The sequence below is a fragment of the Pteronotus mesoamericanus genome, unplaced genomic scaffold (assembly GCF_021234165.1).
Source record: "Pteronotus mesoamericanus isolate MK-2021 breed Mesoamerican mustached bat unplaced genomic scaffold, CSHL_Meso_final contig_169, whole genome shotgun sequence".
NCBI lineage: Eukaryota > Metazoa > Chordata > Mammalia > Chiroptera > Mormoopidae > Pteronotus > Pteronotus mesoamericanus.
In genome coordinates, this window is record NW_026555068.1 from 6,772,004 (window position 1) to 6,788,180 (window position 16,177).

The 16,177-nt window shown below is 37.3% G+C and overlaps 1 protein-coding gene and 1 pseudogene across 1 annotated transcript in view; one reads left to right on the forward strand and one right to left on the reverse strand.

The window, feature by feature from the left end:
• The first annotated feature begins 1,548 nt into the window (after nucleotides 1-1,548).
• LOC129064651 (phosphatidylethanolamine-binding protein 1-like) lies at nucleotides 1,549-2,111 on the forward strand (annotated as a pseudogene).
• A 6,377-nt stretch (nucleotides 2,112-8,488) lies between these two features.
• Nucleotides 8,489-16,177, reverse strand: part of ADAM9 (ADAM metallopeptidase domain 9) — an 88,446-nt gene continuing 80,757 nt past the window's right edge. The window contains exons 20-22 of the mRNA XM_054565985.1: nucleotides 15,373-15,460; nucleotides 11,065-11,132; nucleotides 8,489-9,915 (exon numbers count right to left, since the gene is read on the reverse strand). Coding sequence (XP_054421960.1) covers nucleotides 9,822-9,915; nucleotides 11,065-11,132; nucleotides 15,373-15,460 — 250 coding nt within the window. The 3' untranslated portion in view covers nucleotides 8,489-9,821. The remainder of the gene's footprint in view (nucleotides 9,916-11,064; nucleotides 11,133-15,372; nucleotides 15,461-16,177) is intronic.

The following is a 16,177-nucleotide window of genomic DNA, read 5'->3' on the forward strand; positions in this document are numbered from 1 at the left end:
ATTACTATAACATCTGAGAGGAAATCATTCTGGAGACTATGTTCATAACATCATGCCTATAAGACCTGAACTAGCAGGTATATTAGATGCCTTGGTAAGCAGCAGATGTGCCAAATTCTGGATTAAACACACACACCCCCACACACCCACCCACCCCCACACACATACACACACACCATGCACAAGAAAAACCCACCTACAATGGCCTAGTAGTCCAGGAGACACTGGAAAATAACCTCCATAATAAATGACAAGAGGCATTTGGACTTTGGAGGCAACACACATAACATATGTCTGTGCTGCTTTGCCCATTTCACTGAAAAATCATAGGCTGCCAGCTTTGTGAGATGCCAAAGTAAAAGAACACTCCTCAGTTGACTGAGGCTTCTGTGCAGGCAGCTCTAGTGTTTTCCATTCATGGCCGGGGGAACCTATAGCGCACTAAGGATCTGTGACAGGTGTAAACCTGAGTAGAGCCTGTGGTAAGCCCCGCTGGGAGAACCTCAGTAAAGGCCCCTGAGGTACTGAAGCAAAGACATGCTCTCACCGGCATATGCAATGGTTTGAACGATGGTTTCCCCCGTCCCCAGGAAAAGATATGTCCATTCTTTTCTGTGGATGCAACCTTATTTGTAATTAGCTAAGGATTTAAGAGGAGACCTTCCACATTGGGATGGACCATAAATGCAATGACATGTGTCCTGTAAGTAAGAGAAGGGGCGAATAAACAGAGGAGATAGTGACACGAAGACAGAGACAGAAATTGGAGTAGTATGTCTACAAGGAATACTAAGGATTTCTGGCAGCCACCAGAATCTAGGAAAGAGGAATGAAAGAGATTATTTGTCATAGTTTCCAAAAGAAATCAATATATTGATTTTGGATTTCTGGCCTTCAGAATTGTAAGGGATTAAATTTCTGTAGTTTGTGGTATACTTTGTCATGGCAAACCACAAGGTATTAATTTAAGTATGTAACTATATTTATTTTATGCAAGTTTCTAGCTCACAGAGGCTAAAATTCAGACCATGTGATGCTATAGGATCTTGCAACCTGAGCTCCTCTTCAGAGACTGACATAATCAGTCACTAACTGCTTCAAAGGACACCATGCATCAGAAAAGATGGAAGAGGGATACATACACTTAATTGCCTCGATCCAAAATCAACACATCTCTTCTTCTGAACCCCAAGAGCAAGAGGTAATTGAACCAATTTAATGGAAAAAGGCCAAGAAGTGTAGGCAAAATATAGATGCTCAGTGAGCACCAGGGATTTTGTTGCATAAAATGGGGAAAACATGTTTACAACAAATATTAATCAAAGAGCAGTTGATGTAGTTATGCTAACATTAGCAAAAATAGAATTTAAGGTGTCAAAGCATTATTAAGAATAAATAGTGACAGGATACGGTTAATAAAAAGAAACCAAAATGAATTTAAAAAAATTGAAACCCTACTTCACACCATATACAAAAATTAACTCAAAATGGATCAATGAAGACTGTTCTGAGTTGGTACTGCTGGCCTGTGCCTGGCCTCCTGCAGCTATGCCAACTGCCCGCCTGCTGGGCCCTGGAGTGACCCTGGGCCTCAGAAAGTGGTCCAGGGCCTTGGGCTTGCAGGAAGTGAACCAGAGACCACAACACCCGTTGCAGGTCAAATACACTGGGACAGAGGTTGACAAGCTGGCCAAAGTGCTGATACCCACCAGGTTAAAAACCAGCCCGCCAGCATTGCATGGGATGGCCTTGAGCCAGGTGAACTCTTATATCTTGGTTTTGGCAGACCCACATGCTCCCAGCAGGACCCCAAATAAAGGCAATGGCACCATTTTCTGGCAGTCCAATTACGTGGGCTCTGGACCTTCTGAGGCCATGGGCCTCCCAAGGACACAAGACTTCACCTCCATGTCTCTTTGGTTCATAAGTAGGACAGGCTGCTGAAGTGTAAAGAGCTCATTCTCAGCAAGAAATCTGGAGACCACCATGGAAAATTCAAGGCGTCATCTTTCCACCAAAAGTAGGAGCTTGGTCCCCAGTGGCTGGCATGTATTATGAGGCAGAATGGGGCGACTGTGCCCAAGCTCTATGAGCAGCAAGCTGGGAAATAAGGGAAACCAGGAGACAGAAATCACCCTGGGAGCCCTGAGCAGTGTCCTCAACTTCAGTGATACATGCAGATTTCTCCTCGTCCCTGTTCCCATTCTCACAGGTGAGACCTGAGCAGAAAGGGGTTTAGAGTGACTTTTCCTTCTACCTTTCCTTTATATTGTACAGGCTCACACACCCTGTTTTATGTTTTGATAAAATTTTTAACTCCACTTTGGGGGACTACATTAGGACTATTATGGGGTCATCAGTTGTAAACATATGAATAGAAACCCATAATCTAAAGAAGAAAAAATTGGGGTAAGAAGAACAGGTCTATAGTAATAGAGCAGAATATCAAAAAAATAAAATAAAATAAAGTTTGAGAGGTTAAAAGGAAAAAAAAAAAACGTGATTCACTGCATCTGCCTTTGTGAGCCCAAGTCCAGAATTGTGCATGTTGGCCCCTTCTGAGATGTGTTTTCACAGCCCTGTCTTCATCTGACACCAAGCTGGTATGCCCACTAACCCCCAGTATGGTACATCTTTCGAGGTATCAGTATCCCACTCTGGCTCCTTTTTTTTTAACCCCGCACCCAGAGACATGCTTACTGACTTTTTTAGAGAGAGGAGAAGAGAGAAAGAGGAAGAGAAACATGATATGAGAGAGAAACAGCCATTGGTTGCCTCTTGTAATTGCCCCAACTGGGTTGGAACCCGCAATCTAGGTATATGTCCTGACCAGAATCAAACCCATGAACTTTGTCATTGTTAACATCATGAGAACGATGTGCATGACATTCATGAAACCTGGCAGCCAAGGAGAGTGGACTGGAATGCACGTGCATGAACAATGACGACTTCACTGTACTAGTCAGTAGATGCCATTAGGTGAGCATGTGTACTGTGTGGCTGTCGCATTCAAAACGACTGAGCAAGTAGCCCAATGAAGCTGCATTAAGTTTTGCATTAAGCTTGAACATTCTCCTGTGGAAAATATTCGGACGATTCAGAAGGCTGCAGCTGTGGGCAGCTAATGATTGGCAGCTTCATCACAACAACGAGCCCACTCATGCATTACATCTCGTGCAGTTTTTTGGTGAAACATCAAATCACCAAGGTGACACTTCTCCCCTTACAGCACAGATTTGTGACTTCTGGTTTTTCCCAAAACTAAAATCACCTTTGAAAGGGAAGAGATTTCAGACCATCCATGAGATTCAGGAAAATACGATGGGGCAGCTCATGGCGACTGGGAGATCTCTGTAAGGTCCCAAGCTGCCTACTTTGAAGGGGACTGAGGTGTCATTTTCCTATGTACAATGTTTCTTGTATCTTGTATCTTCTTCAATAAATGTCTCTATTTTTCATATTACATGGCTGGTTACCTTCTGAACAGACCACATATATTGTCTTAGAGCCAGGGATTAATTGAGGCTTTAAGGAAAAACAGCCAACTAGTCCAGCAATGTTTTCACAGCACACTCCCAGGAGAGGAAGACCTGCTCCACCACAACTTACATCCTGGAGATTTTGTCCATTGGAAAAGACATCTCAATAAGGATGCTCTACAACCCAGTGGAAGGGACCTTACCAGGTACTTTTAATTAATCTTAAGCCAAACTTAAAGGCACTGATTCCTGGATTCAGGTTTCTCATTTAAAGAAATCAACACCTACATGGCAATCTGCCCCTATTGGAGACCTAAAGCTCAAAATTTCCAAGGAGCAGACGCAGCAGACACCATCTGAATAGAAAACTTTCCTAAGATTCTGGACCAAGCCAATATAACCTCATGCTTTTTCCTCTGGACAATTTGTCAGGAGAACTCTTTTATCCACTTTTCTATGTGCTGAAAGCGCATGACAATATGTAGCTTACAGTGGTTAAGAACTTATAATTCAGAAAAACTGCTATTCTTATATTTTTATATGCTATTCTTATAACCTCCAGCTCATCAACTTTTATTTCACTTAGAACTCACATGTGCCTTGGCTGGTGTGGCTCAGTGGATTGAGCGCTGGCCTGTGAACTGGCAAGGTCGCTGGTTCAATTCCCAGTCAGGGCACGTGCATGGGTTGTGGGCCAGGTCCCCAGTGGGGGACACACAGGAGGCAAACACACATTCATGTTCCTGTCCCTCTCTCCCTCCCTTCCCCTCTCTAAAAATAAAATAAATAAAATCATTAAAAGAAGTTCTTCCTAATAAAGCAAAATATTACTTAAAAAAAAAAAAAGAACTCACATATTAGCTAGTACACCAGCCACCTTTCCTGAGTTCTCACAATGGCTACTGTTAATAGAGATAATTTTAGCTCTTGATTTGGCCTCTTTTTGTAACCTTCATGCTAAAAATTACACTTTATTACACCCTCTTGTCCCTACCCTACAGAAGCTTTCTGAATCTGCAGATCTCACTGGCGCTTGGATCTGTGCTACAGCAAAAACAAACACAAAAAAACAAAAAAATAAACCACAATGCTCTTGAGGTTCCTGAGTTGATGGCCTCACCTCTATCCCTAAAAGGATGAAAAAACGACTGGTAAGGTACTCTTTTTGCTTCTATGAAACACATATTGTCTTCCCTCTGGAAAACATGCCCCAGAAATAACTACCTTCCATCAGGACTTCCTTGCTCATAAAGGTATATAACCCGTACTCAGATTTAGACATTGACTAATAAACCTTTCCTTATGTTTTGAAAACATTAGGTTATCTTCCATTAGATGCCTATAACTATGTGCTCTTATATGATTCAAAAGTGAGTTCATGTGGCCTTGGAGTCTGCATGACTACAGTGTAAGCTCTCATAGCGTGTCTGCATGGGAGGGCAATGAGATCTATAATGGCACTGGATATTGGGGAAAAGATGTGCCTCCCCCAAAAGAAACAATGTGGGGAATGGTGGAAACTAAATTCTACCTATGTTTTTCCTGGAAGTTCTCGACTTCTGAATCAGAATTTGACTCACAATAATCAAACTCGTTTGTTGCTTCCAATATTATTTAGTATTGCAGGACAAATTATTACTGTATAATAATACAGTAATTACTGTACAAATTATTACTGCAAGACACGTTATTATGTTGAAACAAATGAGAGCTGAGGAAAGTCAGAGGTTGGTTCGTTGGTTGGTTGGTTGGTTGGTTGGTTTTGAAGTTTGAGTGGAATCCAAGAAGTTTCTTGGGTGCTTTTGGGTGCAAGACATTTTGAGGCAGTTTGGTGATGTGTATAACATGCCTACAAGAAAGGCCAAATCCAGGTTGAGAGAGGAAGGGATTTGTCCTTGAGCTTATTATCTTCTGTTCTCATGAGTCACTTCTAAAGCCGGACGTCCAAACACAGCCCAGCATCCAGGGTGACAGGGAAAATAAGACCAGAAAGCAGGTAAGGCCCCCTGATTTTTAATCGGCTTGGTCCCCAGTTTGACTTGGACGGAAGCTCGCGTGTCCTGAAAGGAGAAAACTCTTCCTCGGCCCCAGACCAGAATACCAGGGTCTTCATTGGCTTACCGGATCTGGACGCGAGCAAGCCACCGAGGCCACCAAACAGCATCATCAAGCGGAACATGCTGGGTATCCTCGGCTCCCAGTGAGAAGTGAGCGTGCAGCCGTTGGTTCGGAAGGCGCAGCACCTGCCGGGAGGGCGCGCGCGGATCCCGAGGGCCCCTCCCGTGTGCTCCGGGGCGCCGTTCTCGCGAGGCCGGGGCGCCTGGTGTTTTGCGCCCCGCAGGCGTGCCGCCTTAAAATCAGCCCACGCCCGAGATCAATCCCGCTCCCTCCCCGGAGTCCCGCCCAACCGGGTGGCCCGCTACTCCCCTAAAGTTATCCAAACCAGCCGCCTCCTTCTGATGATTGTCCCGCAAACCTGTCCCCTGGTGTTATGTATGGACCTAGAAGAGCTAACACGTTCATTGTGCGGTGTTTTGTATCAGACACACCTAGCTGCTTTAAAGACCAACGTGTAATACTTTCTGAACTTAAAACTATACATTAGATGACTGGATAAAGATGTGGTACATATGCAATGGACTACTACTTAGCCACAAGAAAAGATAGAATATTGCCATTTGCGACACCATGGATGGCTCTTGAGAATATCATAGTAAGCGAAATAAGTCAGAAAAAGTTAACGGACATATGATTTCACTCATATGTGAGATATAAAACTGAAAGCAACAAATGAACAAACAAGAAAACAAAACCTCAGGCACAGACAACAGAATGGTGGTTACCAGTGGTTACCAGAGGGTGCGAGAGGGTAATTATGGATGAAGGGGGATCAAATATATGATAATAGAAAACTTGACTCCAGCTGGTGAGCACACAATGCAATATACAGATGATGTATTATAGAATACACTTGATACCTATATAATCGTATTAACCATGGTCACCCCAATAAATTTTAGAATAAAAAGGAAACAAGAAAAATATGCAAAACACAGGCACACACACAACTATGCATATACTTATTAAGCTACGTTTCTAAAAAAAAAAAAAAAAAAAAAAAAAACCTAGCTGAATGGTTTCTTAAAAAAACTAGATTCCAAGAATGAAGAAAGTGAATAGATTTTGATACCTTTGGAAAGAGCCTGCTACATTTTTTTCCTACCTATCCAAAAGTACTTTTAACCAGACTCTGCCAACTATTTCCTCCAATCAACCTGGTTCTCCACAGGGCCTTGGCCAAAATCCACGTGATGTCATTCTCTTGTTCAGTAACTTCTCAGTACAATGAATATTCATTCATTCGTGCAGTGAATGAGATGGACGAGATTCTTGCCCATAGTTACAGTATGCATGTTCTAGTAGAAAATTATAGCCAAAGCAGCGTTCAACATTTTCTATATTCAAACCCAAACTGCCACCTATTTTCTCCCACCCCCCGTTCTTTGGCCACCATGACCTCTGGTCTTTCCTGAATGAACACTGTCTTATTCCCTTGGACTGCAATGCCTCCTCCCTCCCAGCCTCACCCCATCTCCACCTACATGCACTATCTTTTAAATCTTTCCAAATATCAAAGAATGAACTCTCATACTAATTAACAAAAAAACAGACACACAAAATAGAAAGTGGGGTGGGGGAAGTGGGGTTATGCAAAAAAGCTCACTTAGGGAATTACCACATCTACACTGACATTTCAGATGCAATTCTACGGATGCATAGATTTTCAACAGGGCAATCTAAACCCGAAAAGAATAGCATGAGCTAAAACAAGGCAACAAAAAGAGACACCTAGCTTGTATCTCAACAGGAGCACCCAATGCTACACCAACACTATGTTTAGACAGTAGCTAAAACCAAAATCTGGTCTTATTTCATAGCATTAAAAGAATTATAGTAAATGTTTAGGTTTGTCAATTTTGAATATTTCTAGTTATTTCTTAGTTTTTTTTTCCCCCTCCTCAACCCTTAATAAAATTTTAACAGAGCAGATTTTATATTAATCTTACTAGTGTATATGGCTTTCTCCATTACAGGACGCAATTCCACCCAGAACTTATGTATCACACTACCTAACATGTACACCTACAGGCTGGCAGAATTTCAGAAAACATTTATGAAATTCAATAAAATCTGGTTTGTGCTCGGACAACCTGCATTGTGCTTTACTATATTGTTAGAGACCTGGGCATTTGCCTGATAGGGAGGGAAAATGCAATACCCTGAATAAGGTAAGTTTGTGAATATACAGTCAGTTACACCAAAGTTACATATAATTTATCCTCAAACACTAAGACACCTTCAGCAGATGGCAAGGAAGCCCTTTAATATTTTTGAAGTTTGAAGTGGCATCTATGACCATAAAATTTAACAATTTTTAATAGCAATCCAAGATAAATCAAAGACAGACCAAAGTGAAAAGCATATAAATTTGTAAATATATATGAAAGTAAAAGAATTTGAACTAATAAAATAGTCTTTTAGAAAAACTTTCTAAATATTTAAAGATTCAAGGAATTATCTCATTCTGAGAGAAGTTCTAAGTTACATAGTTAATATATTACCAACTGTAAAATTCCAGTAATATGAATTACAATTGCAAAAAATGAGACAAATGAATGAAAGACAAATATTTCCACAAATATCTCATGTGAATTCATTCAGGGATTTAAATTGAAATGAAGATTCTTCATTTGGGAATATTTATCATTTTTAATGTATATCCGATTGTTAAATAATATACCATCTTCAGAGAACTGAAATAGCTGTCTTCCTCAAAACTAATGTTTTCCTTTAATAACAAAAACCTATGGTGTACAATTTGGCAGAAGTCTAAAATAATTAGTGAAATACCTGTAAAAGTTTGACTAGTATAGTAGTTTTGCCCAGTATAATGTTTTAATTAATAAAGTTATAAATAGCTAAGTAAGAAGTTACTAAGCAACACAAAACAGAATTTCAAGTATTTTATTTATTGTAAATGTTATATTTGCATATGTATATATACACAAACCAAAATTTTCAGAAAAACTAATGAAATTCAGTTAATAAACAAACCTATTATTAAACTTTATTATGAAAGGTTATGTAAAATTTTTAAGTGCTTAAAATTTTACTGTCCATACTATTTCTTACATAGAAAATTCATTTGTAACACAGCTGGGATCATACCTCACAGATGCCACATAACTTTTTGCACTTATCTAAGAAAATCCTTCCTTCCTCCGTCTCTCCAACCTAGTTTCTTTGAAAAAGTGTCAATAGAGACATGTTCCAGCACACCTTAGTAAATGTAAACATTCTAAATTATATTAATAGCAAGCTTTGAAGTTTCAGATTTTAAACTTAATTAAAGTGCTCATGAAATTCTCAAGTGGTTTTATAACAGCTCCACTGATTGAAGATACAATTGCTCCTGCTTTATTATAGCCATGAATCAACAGCATATCTGATTAGTTCTATTAAATACTTCGTACCTTAAAGTTTATGCTTTATTAAAATAATGCTATTGTAAAAGGATGTCATGTTTTAACATGATTCACAATAGAATTCTATTATTAAATTAACTTTTCTAATATTCATTATCCATAGATAGATCCACAGAATCTATTATCCATAGAATCCACAGAATCATTTATCCATAGAACAATCATAAAAATAAAAGATAATAACTGTGTGTGAATACACACATATACACTTTTAGTGTATTTTGTACTTAAAAAGTAATATTATAACAACTTAATTGTGGGTTTTGCGCATTCTTTTGAAGACAGAACAAACGTTTATTCAAGACTCTAGCATATGATGATTATTAGTCTGTGCAAGATGAAAAATATTAGATATTATTGGCAGTTAGTCAGTTTTCACAGGTATTAGATTATCTCATGTTCAGCCTGAAACTACATTAATGATAACTAAGGTAAAAATTCATAGTTACATTTAAACACATAATAACAAATCTTAAACCAATACAGTTAATTTGAGAATCATTACAGTAACATGTTCAAAATAACAATCCATGTTAGGTGCATTAACTTCACAGATGACTGAATAGACTTATTCAGTGATGGAAATGAAAATGTTATTCTAAATTCCCTGGCTTCATTGAACTTCTTATATTTCCCAATTCCCACGATACGTTTTCTGTGTTAGTAAAGTTTGTTTTGCGGTGTTTTGCTTTCATTCATAGTTGCAGCAGGAGGAAAGGATTTCCAAGAAAACATCAAGAAAAAAAAGTATTAGCTCAGTTCCCTGAAGATATCTGCAAAAGGAAAGGTAAAACAATCAAGTGAGGGAATTATATAAAGGAGGTGCAGGAGCAGGACGAGCAGGAATTAAATTTCCCTGAGATGATATTTTCGGTTGTGGTGGAGGTGGCCTGTGAGAAGAAAAAACACAGTTAACTGTATGTTTCAACTGAATGAACTAATGCTACATTCATTACAAACCCAACCTATCGCCATCCTTAACTTCGTTCCCCATTCTTAAGGGTATGTCACATTCTGAGATCATTACTAACGTGATGTGCAATGGTTAAAGGGCTCCAAACAGAGTCTAAAATAGAGTACCTACATTACATTAATGCTGTTTTACAATCTAAAATGTTCTGTGAAGATTCTGGACACTATGTGGATTAAGTGCCTCTTGTGCTGTTAGGATTTAAGGGCAGTAAATTACTATAAGTATAAACCTTACAAATACACACAGAGCTGAAATTCCAGGTCTCTCAAACATAATATCCACTCTCAGGGTTAAACTGGCTATGACTTCTGCACCTGTCCTTCTCAGTCCTCACACTCTAACCTGAGGATATCCTTTCCTTAACCACGTCAATCAATTCTAGTATATCACTAATCCAGGAACATACTACATTACCTGGTGAATATCTGTCTCACAATTTTTATATTCTTCTTTTGATGCTCTGGTGGATTTCAACACACTCTTATTGTACAATAAAGATTATACAGGAGAACACACCTCAGAGTTTCTATTCAATTGTAATTTGAGAAGTCTTTTGGAAGGTGGAAGGGGTAGGATGTATTTTACGTGATGTAAAATTTAGTAAAAAAAAAAATTTCTGTCTTGCTGATTTTAAGCCCATCTAGTGAGTTTTTAATTTGGTTCCTTTCTTTAAAAGTTCCTAATTCTGTGCTGAAATTCTCAATCTTGACTATTAATTCCATAGCATAAGCACCACAGTTATTTTAAAGTCTATATCTGATAACCTCTGAGTCCCTGGTTCCCTATTGCTGGGTATTTAAAGGCCCTTCCTTCTGAACCTCCTGTACACAAACGGCTGCAGCAGAAGTTTACTGCCATGCTGAGGCTTCTTTAAGATTCCATTTTCTCACTAAACTAATGACAAAACTTATATAAAATTCACAGAAGCCTATCTGTAAATTGTGCTCTATCTAACCTGTTGGCAATAAATACTTGTCCTAAATCAAATTAAAATAGTAGGAAAAATATTAAACATTATCCTTGAATTTCATTCTAGTCAAATAATCTAAGCAAACTCGCTTCAGACCTTGATGGGTACTGCTGAGGCTGCTTGGCTGCATAAGCTGGTACAGGGTATCTGTTTGCATATATAGGCTAAAAAAGAAAAGAAAAGTCATTACCACAATACACTCATAAATATATTATCTACACAGTTTATTTTCCATATAAAGTAAGCAATATATTTAGAAATCAATGAGCAAGCAACTTAATTATTATACTGACATTAAAAAATATTTTTGCTTATTCAACATTTTCACCATTGAATATGGAATACTTAATTCTTTTAAGGCTACTTTTTTAAAATTCAATATTACTAAAGTATCATAATCTTAGCTATAATCAACCACATTAATTAAAAGGTAACATATTTCCTAAGTCAATATATTTTAAATAAAATCTTCCAAAAATGTACTGCCAAGCCTATACAGTGCCTAAGTGATACTACAAACACCACTAATCTACAACCCTTGATTTTGGAATTCCTTATATTCTTCTTTGACAAGGTAGTTAAAAGAAAATTTTGCAACAAATTGAGACTCTGTAACACAGCCTTAAATAAGAAAGTAAAAGTAAGAAAATTTTACACTTATTACATTACATAGGAAAAGTCAGGGAGGATCAGAGGAAATTACTAAATCACTGCTGAAGGGTTCTTGACTAAGATGTTTCCACTATCAACTAAAGCTCTGTGAGCAGCAGAATATGCTCAATATGCACAGTGTTGAAGGAGAGCTTGAACATTCCCTGGAACCTGCTATGGAACAGATGATCTTTTTTATTTTTGTTTTTGTTTGCCCCAGGGAGTGATTTGTTTGTACTGTTGAAATAGAGAAATGATGCAAAAATCTGTCTCCATCCCCGTCCATCAAGCCATAGGTGCGTCCACTTCTTGGAATTTGCATATACTTTTACATGTATGCAAAAAACCTATGTACAAGAATGTCTGATGCTGCATTTTTTGTGGTAACGAGATTTGAAACAATCTGTTTTTAAATCTATGGAAAATCCATAAGATAGAATGGTGTGAAACTATTAACAAGAATAGGGTACATACTCATTACTAGCAAACAATGGAACCACCCATGAACAACCACAGTAATATGGTTATCACAAAAAGGAGATAACAATTTTCCTGAAACCAAACTCAAAGTGATGAAAGATTGTGATCTAAATGACAAGGATTAATTCAAAAGACCTGTTATGAAACAACTTGATGAGATACCAAAAAATTCAATGAGCTCAGGAATAAAATTAATGAACAAAAGAAGTACATACCAAAGAGACTTAAACTGTAGAAGAGAACCAAACAGAAATCTAGAGCTGAAGAACTCAATTAATGAGATGAGTAATGCATTAGAAAGCATTGGAAATAATAATTCAGGTAGAAAAGAAGAGACAACTAAGACTTTTTTTAATGGAAAACAGAATTATTTGACTCAATTAGGAAGGGCAACATAAGGATAACGGGTACCCAAGAAGGAAAAGACAGAGCCTATCTAAAGAAATATAAATGTAGGCAGAGACAAATGTATCTGAAACAATAAATTAAAATAAATTTTTTTTAAAAGCTGAAAAAAAAATATAAATGAGAACTTCTGAAAGCTGGGAGTGAACTCAACATAAAAGTACAAGAAACTAACATAACACAATTATCTCACTGCAAAAAAAAAACTTTTTTGAGACACAATACATTAAAACTGTCAAAAGTCAATGATAAAGAAAGAATTCTAAAGGCAGCAGGGGTGGGGGGGACGCGGGGCCTGGGGTGGGGAAGACAGTAACCTACAAAGAAACTCCCATTAGGCTATCATCAGATCTCTCAGTAGAAACTCTACGGGACAGGAGAAAGGGAATGATATATTCAAAATATTGAAAGACAGAAACGATCAGCCAAGAGTACGTTATCACGCAACAAAGCTATCACTCAGCTATGAAGGAGCATCTCAAAGGCTTTCCCAGGCAAACAAAAGCTGAGGGAGTTCCCCACCACAAGAACTGCATTACAAGAAATGTTGAAAGGAACACACAAAACTTTAAGATGACAAACAGAATCAGAAAGTGGCAGCTCTATTTCAAAAAGGGGTATGAAACAAGTAATTACAATAACACGAAAGGTAAAAGGTGGAAGCACTTAAAATAATTATAGCTAATTCAACAAACATCCTTGTAAAAAGGGCAATTTGCAACAATAAAAATATAAAAAGGGAGGAGGAAAAGTACCCAACTTGCATACGCAAATAAAGATAAGAAGCTATCAGGAAAAAAAAAAAAGGACTATTTACCTATGAGACATTTTATATAAACCTCATGGTAAACACAAAACAAAACTCTAGAGCTGAGACACAAAAAGATATAACGTCAATAACAAACCCCCAAAAAGCTGATATTGCCATATTAACAATTTTTAAAAATAGATTTGAGATGAGATTGTCTTTCCCAATCTATGTTATAGATAAGGACTCTACCAACAGCTGCAAGTGCAAAAACAGCTTTCCAGGACTGCCTTAAGGACTTCTAAGCATCAACAGCAAAGATTTCACCGGAAGAACATGGAGAAAATTTTAAATATGCCCAAGAAACTGAAAGTATTCCCCTCTAAAATCAGAAATATTACGAGGATGCTGATTTTACCACTGCTGTGCAACACATAGAAAGGTCTGGAAGGTCTAGCCAGAACAACTGGAATAAATACCTAAATAAATAAACGGTATTGAAATTGGAAAAAAAAAGTACAACTATTTCTATTCTATTCACAGATAATATGGTCCTATATATAAAGAGAAAATTCCAAAGAAAGCTACTACAGCTAATGTATGAATTCAGCAGTGATGCAAAATATGTAATGAACACGCAAAAATCAATTTTGTTTCTATACACCAGAAATGAACAATCTGAAATGGAAATTAAGAAAGCAATTCCATTTACAATAGCATCCAAAAGGATAAAATACCTAGGAATAAATTTAATCAAGATGATTAAAAACTTAAACACTGAAAATTACAACCCATGGCTGAAAAAATTAAATTAGACCTAAATTAATGGAAAGACAACTAGTGTTCATAGTTTCAAAGACTCAGTATTGTCAAGATCTCTCAACCCAAAGTGATCTACAGATTCAACATAATCAAGTTCCAATGGTCTTTTTGTATAAATGGGAAAGTAGATTCTCAAAATTTTATGGGGGAAGGATAGACGGGATTTATTGTTTCATGGTACAGAATTTCTTTTGGGGGTAATAAAAAGGATTTTTAAAAAGACAGTGGTGTAAGGCCACTAAATTGTACAGTTAAAATGGATTAAAATGGCAAATTGTATGGCATATATATTTTGCCATAAAAAATATGTCAAGGATGAAGAGCATATATATAATTTTTAACTTCTATAGGTAGTGACTGTATGATTATCCTATATATGTAGTGATATGGAAAATCTTGAAGATATATAATTAAGGACAAAAAGGGCATAATAATTTTTTGTTTCTTTTTTACTAGGGAAAAGGAGTAGAATAGGGAGACTCCATATATATAAAACATGAGGAAGGATACCTAATCATTTCGGTCCACATAAATTGGAAAGACTTTAAAAGTCTGGCAAGTATTGACAAAGATGTAGATGTCAATCTACAAATTAACAAACAAAAACTTATAACACAGACAACAATATGGTGGTTGCCAGAGGGAGTGAGGGTAGGAGGGTAGTAAAGGGTAAAGGAGGTCAAATATATGGTGCTGGAAGAGGATCTGACTTTGAGTGGTGGGCACACAATGCAATATACAGATGATAATGTATCAGAGAATACACTTGAAACCTGCATAATTTTATTAACCTATGTCCCCATCAACAAATTTAATTTAAAAATAACATAATTTTTAAAATATTTAAGAAGCATATAAAGTAATATTACATATTTCTTAGGACTATATGCAGCTGAGAAAAAAAGTATGTCATTATCCCAATACTTCCTAAAACAAGTCAGAGGAGTGGTTGTTACTGGTCCCCCTGCTGAGACGTTAAGTGTATTCCAGGAGCTCAGGACCAGGTCTTTGACAACATGCCCCAGGGAAGCCAGGCATTGAAAACAGATAGAGCTCATGAACCCCATGTCATTTCCCAATCTTGGTGTCAAAGCAAGACATTCTTATTATCTAGATGTCTTCCTTCTCCTCTGAGCCAGGGACCCTACCAGTATTTAACTAACCCAGAGACTACCTACAGACCACATTCCTCAATTCTTAAGAACTGTCTATACCTATGTGACAATGATTTTTTTAATCTTTAAAAACTTGAAACCATAATAAGAGTAAAGAAATAGAATTTTTCATTTTAAACTTACAGCTTCTCTGGGAGGAGTCACTGGAGAAACATGTCGAGGAGCATTCACTGGGTGTCTAGAAACTTTCCCTTGATTTTTGCTATCTGACCTGAAAGACAATTACTTTTGAGCTACATTAAAATTAAAACACTTCTATGTAAAATATTACACATACCTTGCATTTTCCCCAAAACCAAATAATGATGCTGACAGTGGTGATATGATGATCATGATAGCTAATTTTTTTCCTGGCATTTTTAACAGCTTTCACACATCTTTAATCCTTACAGTATTAGAAAGTTTGATTAATCCCACCCCACAATTAAATAAACTGAAATTCTAAGAAATTATAAAGTTGGGTCAATTTGGCATATGCTTAGGCTGCATATGCAAAACTGAGGGAGTCACTCCAAAAATTAGGAAGTCCAGGGGAGCAAATGAGCTAGCTGGAAAGATACCAGTTAAGTTTAGACACACTGAGGCAACAGCAGAAAGAGATGTATACGAGAAAGCTATAGCTATGGAACTAAAATTTTGGAGATGCAGGTTGGGGAATTATATGGTTTGGTCAGTCTGAAGTGTGTAACAAAGTAAATCTGTTTAGAATATGTTAAAAATTAAAGCTAACATCAGAATACTCTAGGAAAATATTCTGCAGTAAGTGAGAAAAATAGGGCAATGAAGTAAAGGTTAAGCAATCAAGAGATATGTGTATTGGGTTGGCCAAAAGTTCATTTGGTTTTTTTCCATATGATGGCTCTACCAGTGCCTAGCTGTCTTTAACTTCATTCTAAACAATTTTGTTTGACTGTATTGTGGCTGTTGT